The 13,112-nt window shown below is 58.8% G+C and overlaps 1 protein-coding gene across 13 annotated transcripts in view; it reads right to left on the bottom strand.

The window, feature by feature from the left end:
* Positions 1 to 12,685, bottom strand: part of FNBP1 (formin binding protein 1) — a 127,028-nt gene extending 114,343 nt beyond the window's left edge. For 12 of the 13 annotated variants that reach the window (XM_055130491.1, XM_055130514.1, XM_055130533.1 and 9 more), the window contains exon 1: positions 12,411 to 12,579. In XM_055130491.1, coding sequence (XP_054986466.1) covers positions 12,411 to 12,434 — 24 coding nt within the window. In that variant the 5' untranslated portion in view covers positions 12,435 to 12,579. Of the gene's footprint in view, positions 1 to 12,410 lie in introns of all 13 variants that reach the window. The other variant, XM_055130578.1, reaches the window with a different exon arrangement.
* Positions 12,686 to 13,112: the final 427 nt, after the last annotated feature.

Below are 13,112 nucleotides of genomic sequence, written 5' to 3'. Positions count from 1 at the left end.
TATGGTCCCCCAAGCACTGCCAGGAGTAATTCCTGAGTGAGAGTAACCCCTGAGCATCTCTGGGTGTGACCCAAAAAGCAAAAAAAAAAAAAATCCCCGGCTAAGGGGCCAGAGACACGGCATCGCGGGTGCAGCCTCACGTCCTGAGACCCGGGTTCAAGTCCCAGGCCCTCCTTAAGGCCCTCTGAGACGGTTCAGCTCCCTCTGAGGGGCCGGCTGGGGGAGCAGGCCTGGGCAGAGCCAGGAATAGCCCTGAGCACCACCGGGTGTGGCTCCAAACAAAATCCCTTAATAATAATGATGCATCAGGGCCTAACACGTCGGTTCTCTTTTATTCGCTTTTTTTTTTTTGGTCTTGTTTTGGGGCCACACCTGGTGGTGCTCAGGGCTGACTCCTGGCTCTGCATCAGGAATGACTCCTGACGGTGCTCAGGGGACCACAAGGGATGCCGGGGATCGAACCCGGGTCACCTGGGTGCCAGGCCAGCACCCTCCCCGCTGGACTATCCTCCTGGCCTGCTGCAGGTTTCTTAAGGGGGGGGGGGGTAGTTCCATGCATGTTTCCTTAGGAGAACACAAGGCCCTGGAGAAACAGCAAGAGCAGACTGGGCTGGAGACACACGGGTAAGGGCCGACCACCAGCACCCCCGAGCACTGCCAGGGGTGAGCCCTGAGCACAGAGCCAGACTACAGCCTATGGCCCCCAAATTCCCTCTCTCCCCCGTCCCTCCCCCACCCTGTCTCCCTCCCCCTCCCCCTCCCTCCTTCTGTCTCCATCCCTGCCCCCTCTCTCTCCCTTTCTCTCTCCTCTCTCCACCCCCTCCCTCTCTGTCACTCCTGTCCGTGCTCAGGGCTCACCCCTGGGCAGTGCTGGGAGGGGGGGGACGCTCTGCAGAGCCAGGGTTCGAACCCAGGTGAGGTGGTGTGACGCCAGGCAAGCACCTTGCGGTCTGGCCCCGGTGTGACTCTACGGAAATCTTCCTCCCCAGGGGCTGGAGGGACACCAATGGGCTGGGAGCCTCAGCACCACGTGACCGAGCACCCCCAGGGGAGCCCCAGCCTGGCACAGCCCAAGCACTGTGTGTGCCCAAACGCAAACAGAAAACTCTCCCCGCCGACTAGAATGGGTGTCCCACTTTTTTTAATTTGTTTGTTTTGGGAACCACACCCTGCGGTGCTACTCCCGGCGGCCTCAGGGGACCAGATGGGACGCCGGGGATCTAACCAGGGCTGGGCACGGCGAGGCCAGCGGCCCCCACTGAACTCACCCGGCCCCCCAACTCTCCGTGAAAGCACACTGTCACTAACCCGATGCCACAGCTCGGATAGGACCAGGTTATCATTTTCACGAGTTTCATCTTTTTTTTTTTTTTAATTCTGGTTAGAGTAATAAACTTGGTGCCACATCCGGCGGTGCTCAGGGCTTTCCTGATCGCGCCTGACAGTGCTCAGGGTGCCAGGGATCAAACTCGGGCGGGCCTCGGGCCAGGCTAGCTCACCACCCTGTCACCCAGCCCCCGAGTCGCATCTCTCCTGGGTGGGAGAGCGTCAAATCTATTTCCGGCATTTGAACAACTGAGACTGTTGACCTTCAGAGGAGTCTAACAGGGCATTTCACACACAGGAGACGGGCGTGGGGTCAGAGGCTGGAGGTCTGGCGCACTGGGGGGACGCGGCTGGCACACAGCAGGCCCGGCCAGTCCTGGTACCACACACGTTCTCCTGAGCACAGAGCCAGGAGCCAGCCTGGGAACCACCAGCTCTGGCCCCCCCAAACAAACAAACAAATAAAAAGAATGATGTGCGGGGCTGGAGCCATAGCACAGCGGGGAGGGCGTTTGCCTAGAACGCCACTGACCTGGGTTCGATTCCCAGCATCCCATAGGGTCCCCTGAGCACCGCCAGGAGTAACTCCTGAGTGCAGAGCCAGGAGTAACCCCTGTGCATTGCCGGGTGTGACCCCCCCCCCAAAAAAAAAGAATGATGTGAACCGGGCCTCACTGGAAGACGGTCATCAGCCAATTTAGAAATTCCCTTCCTCCCATCTGCTCCTCGAATATGACAGTCGCTAGGGGCCCTTGGTGTCTGCTCTTTTGTTTTTGCTCTTTTTTTGGGGTCACACCCAGAGATGCTCAGGGGTTCCTCCTGGCTCTGCACTCAGGAATCACTCCTGGTGGTGCTCAGGGGACCCTATGGGGTGCCGGGGATCGAACCCAGGTCGACCGCGTGCAAGGCAGGCGCCCTCCCCGCTGTGCTATGGCTCCAGCCCCATCTGACACATCGTTAGGCATCAGCACGACTGTCTCTCGGGCACCGGAGACAGGCCCCTCCTTAGGAGCACTCCTTTCAGGGGGGGGGGCTGCCCACCAACATTCTAAAATCTAATTAGATTAATTTCCCGGGACACTCGCAATGTCCTCCTGGTGGCTTGCAATTTTTCAGTGTCAAAATGCAGCCTTCTCCCTGCGCGTGGGCGGGGTTGGCCAAACAGGCATGAGTAATCCCTGCAGGAAACACAATATTAGTTCTAGCGAGGAAGTGGCTGGGGCTCGAACCACGCTTCAAAGAGGCCCTTTCCAGATGCCACCGGGCCGGGGAGCGAGGCCGCGGTCACCCGCAGAACCAGGCCCTTTGGAAAACCCCTGCGTCAGGGTGTGAAATCGGCGTTGCCTGCCCAACAGCTGGCTGGGCCCCCGTCAAGCTTCTGGCTCTGGGGCTGGAGTCGCAGGGCGCAGGGGAAGGCACTTCTCTTACCTAAGGCCAAGCCGAGCTGAGCCCCCAGTAGCATCGAGCACAGAGCCAGGAGTCTGCCCCGATGAGCACAGTGCCAGGAGTGAGCCCTGAGCACCACCGGATGTGGCCAAAGACACGAAAGGCTAGATAGCCGAGGTATCAGGTAAAGCAACAAACGGATGCGTCTGAGTATCTACCACGAAATCTCCTGGGCGCCCCTGTCTGTACCAGGAAAAACGGGGCTGGAGAGATAGTGCCATGGGCGGGGCGCTTGCCCTGGGGCCAGCCCTGCCCAGCTACCACCTCTGGGCAGCCCCCAGGAACCCACCCCCACCCCAGTCCCGCCAGGGCTGACTTCTGCGTGCAGGGCCGGGAGTAAGCCCTGAGCACCGCTGTTGTGGATGAAAAAAGCAAAATAAAATAAATATCAAGAAAAGTGTAAACACGTTTGAGGGGTTCAGTTCCACGCACAGAGAAGTGTTCTAAAACACGGATGCCCAGCCGGCAGGGGCCACGTGAACTTACACGCCAAGAAAGGAAGGTGCAAAGCCAACTTTAAAGGCGAAAACGGGGGGCGGGGAGGGGGACAGAGGAAGGGGGCTGGAGCAATAGCACAGCGGGGAGGGCGTTTGCCTTGCACGTGGCCAACCTGGGTTCGATTCCCAACATCCCATAGGGTCCCCTGAGCACCGCCAGGGGTTATTCCTGAGTGCATGAGCCAGGAGTGACCCCTGTGCATCGCCGGGTGTGACCCAAAGAGAGAAAAAAAAAGGCGAAAATGGGGGCTGAAGAGAAAGCAGGAGTGAAGGCGCCTGGCTTGCACGGGGCTGGCCCAGGTTCCACCCCTGTTACTTCATAAAGTCCCCCAGGCCCTACGCGGGCCCCTGGAGAGGCATCAGCACGGCGCCCCTCCCCCACCCCAACACTGACTGAAACTGCAAGAATCCCTGAGCACTGCTGAGGGGAGCAGAGAACAAAAACTATTTTAAAAGAGGGGGGGCCGGGGCCAGACCGTCCAGCGGGGAGGCGCCTGCCTTGCGCTGGAGAACCCTGGTTCAATGCCACGATCAAGCAAAGGCGAGGGGAAGGCTCTACCTTCTCGGTCTGGTGTGGAATTAAAACACCCTAAGACGGAGCATCTTAAATGGTGAGTCACGCTCCAGAGCTGAATGAATGCGGGGATTCTGGGTGGTTTCTAAACGTTTCAGGGACAGAGAGACAGCTCAAAAGTCTGAGCACGAAGTCAGAAAGATAGCACAGCGGGTAGGGCGTTTGCCTTGCACGCGGTAGACCTGGGTTCGATTCCCAGCATCCCATATGGTCCCCTGAGCACCGCCAGGAGTAATTCCTGAGTGCAGAGCCAGGAGTAACCCCTGTGCAACGCCGGGTGTGACCCAAAAAGAAAAAAAAGAAAAAAAAAAAGTCTGAGCACAGGGCCAGGGCGAAAGCACAGCGGGGAGGGCGTTTGCCATGTACGCGGCCGACCCGGGTTCAATTCCCAGCATCCCATAGGGTCTCCCGAGCACCACCAGGAGTGATTCCTGAGTGCAGAGCCAGGAGTAACCCCTAAGCATCGCCAGGTGTGACCCAAAAAGAAAAAAAAAAGTTTGAGCTCATGCTTTGTGTGCAGGGAGCCCAAGTTTGACCCCAACACCACACCACTGATCCCCTGAGCACCACCTAGAGCAGTCTCTGAGCACTGGCCTAGGAGCAGCTGCCAAGCACAAGGTGTGGCCCCCAAATCAAATAAATGTATGCATTTGAATCAAAAAAGTTTCTATTGTATACCTATTTGGGGGAGGAACAGAGGCCAAACCTGGGAGTGTACAGGCGCTGCTCCTGGTTCAGTGCTCCTAACAGTGCTCAGGAGTCCTGCAGTGCCAGGGATAGAACCCAGGCCTCCCATATGCAAAGAATGTGTGCTCCCGCCCCGCTCTCTCTCTGGCCCTGTGTACCTATTCTATATGACTATATAGCTGGGGTCATAGGAAAATGTCTTGGGCACCGGGTGGAGACATAGTGCAGCGAGGTTGTGCCTTGCATGCAGCTGAGCAGGACTTAATCCCGGGCACTGCAAGTGGTCCCCAAGCACTGCCAGGAGAGACCCCTGGGCACAGAGCCAGATGCTAAACGTGATGCTAAACCCTGAGCCTCACTGGGTTGGTCCAAAATCAAAATAAAGGAAAAGAAGAAGGAAAGAAAATGTTCTGAGGTAGAGTCACGAGTGGTCGTGGTGGGCAGGACACTACGAATGGGTCAGTGCTGGCCCGCCGTGCCTGAAACTGTCAGAAACAGCTCAGAGACCGTCTGACTCACAGCGATTCAATTAAAATACATGCATATTTTTTAATTTATATATATATTTATGTATATATATGGTTTTTTTTTTTCAAAGAATTGTTAGTGGGGAAGTTTAGGAAGTCCTGCTGTAAGGAACAGTCTGGAGGCTGGAGAGACAGTCCAGTGGGGAGGGCGTCGGCCTTGCACACAGACCCGGGTTCGATCCCCGGCACCCCGTGTGGTTCTCCGAGCCCTCCAGGAGTGAGCTCCGAACACTGCCAGGTGTGGCCTAAAAACCAAAGAAAAGAAAAGAAATACTTTGCAGGGGGCAGCGAGAGAGCACGGTGGGCACAGCCTTCTCGCACGTGGCCAACCTGGGTTTGGCTGCCAGCACCCCACAGGGGCCCAAGCCCCGGCAGGACTGATCCCTGAGCACACACCCAGGAGCCAAGCTGCTTGAGCACTGTTGGGTGTGCACCCCCCAAAGAAAAGTAAAAAAAAAAAACCAGAAAAACCACAGGCAGTTCCCACCGCCGGCTTCTGCAGATGTTAGGTGAGGAGCGTTACTTAGGGGTCTCTGCACGCTGGCATTTGGGGGCCCCTGCATCTCCTGGCACCAGGTAAAGAAAGAGAGCGAGCTCGGAGACAAAAGGAGCCTGGCTCTGAGTCATCTTTAACTACAAAGAGAAGGACAATTACGAGCACGGTTAATCTTTCCAATGGGCTTATTTACTCTCCCCTGGCCAGCCAGCTAATAAAAAGTTGAAGGGACAGTTTGACTTGTCCCTTCCTCCCGATAAATAGGTAAGGAAAACAGTCAAATGTAAGCAATTTTTTTTTTTAATTTTTGGTTCACACCCAGCAGTGTGCAGGAACTAGTCCCGGATCGACGCTCCTGGCAGTTCTCGGGGGACCATATGGGGCGCTGGGGATCCGGCCCAAGTATCCTGCAGGGCAAGTGTCCTCCCTGCTGTCCCATCCCTCTGCCCCCCCAATGTAAGCGATTCTTGCCTTGTCATCCCCCCAAAGGCCAGTTACCATTTCGCCCAGTCCACGCAACTTTTGTTTGTTTGTTCAACTTTGGGCGCTCAGTAGCGATCAGGAATTACTCCCAGCTCTGAGCTGAGGGGTCACGCTGGGGACCAGGAGGTGCCAAACCGCCGCCTACATGCCAAACGGCACTCAGCCCGCCACGCTATCTCCCTGGCCCAGGCTTCCTTTTTTCTTTTTCTTTCGTTTTCTGTTTTTTTGGGTTTTTTTTTTTTTTTTTTTTTTTTTTTTTTTGCTTTTGGCTTTTGGCAGGAGCAACCCCAGGGATGCTCAGGGATTACTCCTGCCTCTGCATTCAGGAACTACTCCTAGTGGTGCTGGGGGGTTGGGGGAGGACCATATGGGATATGGGACGCCAGGGATCGAACCCGGGTGGGTTGCATGCAAAGCAACGCCCTCCCCGCTGTCCTGTCGCTCTAGTCTCAGACTTTTCTTTTTCTTTTTTTTTTTTTTAAGTATTGAGTAAATGCATTTGGAATCCTCTGACAAAGAAACTTAAATCTCGGGACCTGAGAGAAAGGACAGCAGGAAGACGCTCGCCTTGTGCAAGGCCGACCCAGGTTGGATCTCCAGGACCCCATACGGCTCCCGAGTCCCACCAGGACCAAAGACTCCCTGAGTGCAGAGCCAGGAGTCAGCCTGAGCATCCCTGACGGTGAACAAAAAAGATAAAGGGGGAAAAAAGGAAAGAAACATAATCTTTCTGCTTTGGGGCACACGCAGCAGTAAACTCAGGGCCTACTCCTGACTGCTCAGGAACCAGCCCGGGGGGTGCTCAGGGGACCGTGTGGATGCCGGGGATCGGACTGGGGTGGCCTGTACCAGGCGTGCCCCGAGCCCTGGCTGTTTCTCCAGCCCCATAAATCTCCCTCCTGACCGCTGTCGGTCATGAGCCTGATCCCCTTCTCCTGAAACGAGGAAACGTTCCTCAGGAGACAAGGTGCCTTCTCACAGACACAGGTTGGTCTCTTGTGTTCAACCAATCTTTGAAGTTGGGGGGTCGGAGGACTGTGAGGCCCCTGGGACAAGGGTGGAGGAGTGGGGCGGAAAGCCCAATGCTCGGAACCCATCACTGACAGTACTGTAGGTCACTGTAAGTCACAGAACCTGCTTTTAAGTTTTAAAGTTGATAAAGATTTTTGGAGCACAAAGCAACGGCACGGGGGTGGGGGGAGGGGGTTTGCCTTGCAAATGCTCAGGCCCATCGCTGGCGCCCAGAGGGTCCCCTGAGTGTACCAGGAGTGATCCCTGAGCACAGAGCTGGGAGTCAGCCCTGAGCACCGCTGGGTGTGGCACAAGAATAAAAGAAAATAAAGATACGAAGAGCTGCGTGGAGACGTTTTATTTTCGTTTGGGGGCCACAGCGGGTGGTACTCGGGCTTGCTCCTGGCTCTGAGCCCAGGGCTTCCTCTGGGCAGGGCACGGACGGGAGACGGTGCCGGGAATTGAACCCGGGTCAACTGTGCACAAGGCGAGCACCTGATCTGCTGTTACCTGATCTGCTCAGCCCTGGAAACATTGTATTAAATCAAGTAACTTTTTAAAAATCCTTTAAGGGCTGGAGAGACAGGACAGCGGGCCGGGCTGGGGATCTCGTCCCTGTAGCCCTGAGCCCGGCCGCCCAGGAGCAATTCCTGAGGCAGGACTAGGAGGAAGCCCAGAGCACAGCAGAGTGTGAACCCCCCCCAAACAAAACAAAAATAAACAAATAAAATAATTCTCGAGGAAGCCAGAAGGACAGTACAGGGGCTAGGACATTTGCCTTGCTCACAACGGAGCCAGGTTTAATCCCAGACTCCCCATACAGGGCCCCACCAGGAAGGACCCCTGAGCACAGAGCCGGGAGTAAGCCCTGAGCATCACTGAGTACATGGGACCCAACAGCCAGAAACACCAACCAACAAGCAAAGCCAGTCCTTTAGGGCCCCTGATTGGCGCTCGGTGCCCGGGGAGGTGCCGAGCGCCCGGCCCCAGCCCGAGCACCAAGAGCAAATCCCGACCAAATCAGAGCCAAGGCAGGCGGTGATACGTGGCTGTGAGCTTCGGACATGAAAATAGAAGGCTCTGATTCAAATATAAACAAGTTCCGTAGCAATACTACAAGTATGCGACAGTTGTGCTGAGTCCATTTTGATATAACTTCCTTGATGCTTCCTGATTGCTAAGAGATCTTAGAATATGAACACTTACCCCTGCAGAGGTGCTGGGGGCGAGGGGGCAGAGGAGGGAGGGGGAACGGGGGAGAGAGAAAGAGAGAGAGAGGAGGGGGGTTGGGGGAGGGATTTCACGCCTCTCACAACAGGATGTGGTTTCAGAGGTCTTTCATATAAACTGCAGGTTAGAAAGCTAGAGGGTTTTTTTTTTAATTTTTTTCTTTAATTTTTTGGGGTCACATCCAGCGATGCTCAGGGGTGACTCCTGCCTCTGCACTCAGGAATCACTCCTGGCGGTGCTGGGGGACCCTATGGGATGCCGGGGATCAAACCCGGGACGGCCGCGTGCAAGGCAAACGCTCTACCCGCTGTGCTATCGCTCTGCCCGAGTTTTTTCTTTTTTTAATGGGGGTGTGGGGGTGTGGTGCTTGGGGGACTAAATGTGGTGCTGGGATCAAATTCAGGGTTCCTGCCTGTACCCCAGGATTTTGAAGCCATAAAATCTATAGGTTTTTTTTAAAAAAAAAGAAACATTTTCTTTATTTTTTTATGTTTTTTTCTTTTTGGGCCACACCTGGCGATGCACAGGGGTTACTCCTGGCTTTGCACTCAAGAATTACCCCTGGCCGTGCTCAGGGGACCATATGGGACGCTGGGATTTGAACCCGGGTCGGCCGCATGCAAGGCAAACGCCCTACCCGCTGTGCTATCTCTCCAGCCCCTATAGGTTTTTTTTTTCCTTTTTGGGTCACATCCAGCAATGCTCAGGGGTTACTCCTGGCTCTGCACTCAGAAATTACTCCTGGCAGTGCTCAGGGGACCCTATGGGATGCCGGGGATTGAACCCGGGTCGACCGCGTGCAAGGCAAACGCCCTACCCGCTGTGCTATCCATTGGCCCCTAAAATCTATAGTTTTAATTTTATTTTGTTTGGAGTCATACCCAGGGGTGCACTCAGGAATGACTTACTGGTGGTCCTCAGGGGACCCTATGGGATGCCGGGGATCGAATGTGGGTTGCCAGGCAAGAGCCCTCCCCGCCAAAAACTGTAGTTTTCAACTTTCTGGATTGGACCTAAGTCCAAAAAACACCGTGTCCGTCTCGGTGGTGTCCGGGAGTGCCTAGGAGAGCCGAGAGGGCCCCCCTAACAGACACGGCGCGGCTCCCAAACCAGAGCACGGCTCTGCCAAGCCGGGCTGGAGCACCCCGTCATTACCTCATTACCCCCGTGCACGGCCCCAAACCCATTGCGAGAGCAAACCCTCCATCAGCAGCCCAGCCGCTGCCACCACACACCCAGCCCACCGCAGCCCCGGGGCCACCGCGAGCACGTGGCACAGGGGCACGACCCTCTGCTCCTCTGCTTAAGGAAATGCACGAGGGGCTGGAGCGATGGCACAGCAGGGAGGGCATCTGCCTTGCCCGCGGCCGACCCGGGTCTGATTCCCAGCAACCCATAGGGTCCCCCGAGCACTGCCACGAGTAATTCCCGACTGCAGTAGCCAGGAGTCACCCCTGTGCATCACCGGGTGTGACCCCAAAAGCAAAACAAAAAAGAAAAGAAAATGCACACGGGAGAATTGTCTGCCATAGAGGCAGGGGAGGGGTGGGAAGGGGGAGATACTGGGGACATGGGTGGTGGAAGATGCTCACGGGTGGGGGAATGGGCTCGATCCCTGTGTGGCTGAAACTCCAACATGAAAGCTTCGTGACTGTATCTCACAGTGATTCAATAAAAAAAAAAGAAAAAAAGAAAAAAGAAAAGGGGCTGAAGTGATAGCACAGCGGGGAGGGCGTTTGCCTTGCATGCAGCCGACCCGGGTTCGATTCCCAGCATCCCATAGGGTCCCCTGAGCACCGCCAGGGGTAATTCCTGAGTGCAGAGCCAGGAGTAACCCCTGAGCATCGCTGGGTGTGACCCAAAAAGAAAAAAAAAAAAAAAAAGAAGGAAAGAAAAGAAAGAAAACGCCCGCAGGAGAGGCAGTACAGAGGGGAAGGAACACAGCCGAGCAGGTTCGATCCCAGCACTCGGCCAGAGACATGGGCAGAGCAGGGCCAGCCCTGAGCACCGCCAGCTGTGGCCCCCAAACAAACCCCCCCAACAGGAAGAGTTGCGGGTCCGGAGCTGGCTCAGGGGCACAGCCTACGCCCTCTGGGTGTGAGGTCCCGGCTCCCACCCGCACCACCATCAAGGGAAAGAAAAATCACGTACCGGGAGTCGGAGCATAGTGCAGCAGGGAGGGCGCTTGCTTCGCTCGGCCTGACCCGGGTTCGATTCCCGCCAGCTCCTACAGTTCCCCTCAAGCCCGCCAGGACTGATTCCTGAGCACAGAGTCAGGAGGAACCCCTGAGCACTGCTGGGCGTGGCCTGAAAACCACGCCCCCCTGGGAATCGTCCCTCTGAGGAGAAGCCACCGACAGGCAAAGGTCGGGCTGCGGTGACCTGCTCAATGCTTTTAGTTTTCGGGTGTTTTTTTTTGGGGGGGGAACGATTCACACTCCACAGTGCTCAGGGGTTACTCCCCGCCTGCACTAGGTTCACTCCAGGCGGGGCTCGGGGGACCATACGGGATGCGGGGATGGAACCTGGGTGGGCCGCGAGCAAGCCAGCGCCACCCCCCCCCTCCCCGGCACCACTCACTCCTGCTCGCATCCTAAGAGGCAAACAATGCCCGGGAGTCTCTGCGCCCCTCCCTGGGAGATCCACTCCCACAGCTGCAGTCCAGGGCGCTGCCCACAAGGCCCGTAGCCGGGCACCGCCCGCCCCTGCCATACCCGACACCCCCGCCCCAACCATCCCGAGTCCCACAGCACTTTGCAGCCTCCAGTTCCAGTTCTGGGGGGGCGGGCTACTCCCCCTCTCTGCTTCCCTCCTCCTGACACCCCCCCATGCACAGAACACGGGCAGTGGGAATTATTTTCGGGGCTCCCTTTGGATAAGCACCGTCCACTGCCTCTTAATGTCACTGTTTCGCTTGAGCAACCCAGCGTGTTTGACCTCAAAGGGGTGGGGGGGGTGGGGGGCAGGGAGCCCAAATTTCTATCCTCTTGGTCAAAACGAACTTCCAGTTTGCGACCCCATCCCGGATACGCCCACCAGCCTGGGGAGAAAACCAAGAGGACTCACCCTAGCGAGAGGGCAAGAGCTCTGCAGAATTAGATGTGTGCAAATATTGTTTTAAACCCATCTGGTGGCTGTTTTGCTTCTAATGCACGGGAGTGAGCAGGAGCCAGAGGAACTGGGAAGTCCCATTTCGGAGTATTCATACGATTATCTTCATTGAAGGGAGCGGGCACTCAGCGCCCGGGCAATGGTTATGTAAAAAAACAATTAACGCCAAAAAAGCAAATGAAGGCAAGGCTGGCGGTGCCTCCACAGCGGCTGTAACCTTGTTTTCTTTTGACCTGAGACTTGTGGGCCTCGGCTCAGAGGGCAATACCCCCCCAGCCCCCAACACCGCCACAAAATCGCTTCCCTCTACACCCTTTAGCAGGCGCAATTCCAATTCCCAACCGCGGTTCCAGTTCACGGCCAGCTGCCCTCGGGGATCGGGCGCGATGACCCGGGCTCGGCCCACTCCCCGCCTCGGGACACTGCACTGTCCATGGAGGGCCCGGGAGTCCGGCGCCCCCCGCAGTCCCCGCCTCTGCTCCCAGGCAAGCGCGGTTCGCCCCGGAGCTCCGAGACCACCCGGTCCCCTTGGCGCTGGCGGGCGCGTGTGCGCCCCGGGGCTAGGTGGGACCCCGGCCTTGCCCGTGCCCAGGGGCTCCCTCGGCGCGGGGGAGAGGATCCTGGGCCCGCGGAGGCCTCTCCCCGGGGGGCTCGGGGGAGGGGGTCCCCGCGCTGGTCCCCGCCAGGCCCCACGCCGCAGTCCCCGGCCCCATCCCGGAGCCGAGCCGCACCGCGACCGACGTCCAGCGCGCGCCCCTGGCCGCCCCGGCGCAGTCCCCGCCGCTAGGGGGAAGACACCACTTCTCGCCCCTGCACCCCAAAACTCAGGCCGGGGCCGCGGCCCCCCGAGGCCGCCCCGCCCCCGGGATGAGCCGGGCGGCAGCTCCGCGGGGACCGCCGCGCTCGGGCGCCCCGGGAGCAGCGCGGCCCCGGAAACGCGGGCGCCCGCGACCTCGCCGGCCCCGGCCCCCACGCGCGGCCCCGAGGGCGGAGGCTGGCGCCGGGCCCGGCCCCCCACTCACCCAGAGCTCCGTGCCCCAGCTCATGGTGCAGGGGGCGGGAGCGGGGCGCGCCGCGCGCCGGGCGCGGCTCTCCGCTCCCCTCGCCGGCGAGCCCCCGGCGCCTCGAGCTCCCCGCGATCGAGGAAAGCCGCCTCCTCCGGCTCGCCGCCCGGCGCCCGGGGTCTCGGGGCTCCCCCGCGATCCTCCTCCGGGTCGCAGCTCCGCAAAATGGCCCGAGGAAGCAGCAGCCGCGGCCGCCGCAGCGCCGCCCGCCCCACACCCGGGAGCCAGGGGCGGGGCCGGGGGCGGGCCTGGGGCGGAGCCTGACGGGGGCGGGACCGGGCGGGGCCTGGCGGGGCGGGGCGGGGGCTGCTGGGGGTGGGGCCGGGGCGGAGCCTATCGGGGCTGGGCGGGATTGCGGGGCGGGGCTTCCTGGGGGCGGGGTCTGCCTGACAGTTCGCGCATGCGCACGAGCAGGCCCCGCCCCCAGGCCCACCCTCCCTCTGGCCTCGCTCGGCCGGGTCCGCCTGGAGCGGGTTTCGGGTCAGACCGTGGCGTGGAGGCTGGAGCTCGCGGGGTCCCGGCGCTGGGGTCTCCGTGCCTGCCCGATCTTTCCCCCCTGATGAGCAAACATCCCTCCAGCCCCGCGGGTCCCTGGCGGCCGTTCCCGGTGCGGTTTCCCCCGGAGCCCCGCCGCCCGGTCCCGCACAGGTCGGGGGGACC

This window comes from Sorex araneus, chromosome 1, assembly GCF_027595985.1.
Source record: "Sorex araneus isolate mSorAra2 chromosome 1, mSorAra2.pri, whole genome shotgun sequence".
Classification (NCBI taxonomy): Eukaryota; Metazoa; Chordata; class Mammalia; order Eulipotyphla; family Soricidae; genus Sorex; species Sorex araneus.
This window is presented reverse-complemented; position numbering and strand designations above follow the sequence as displayed.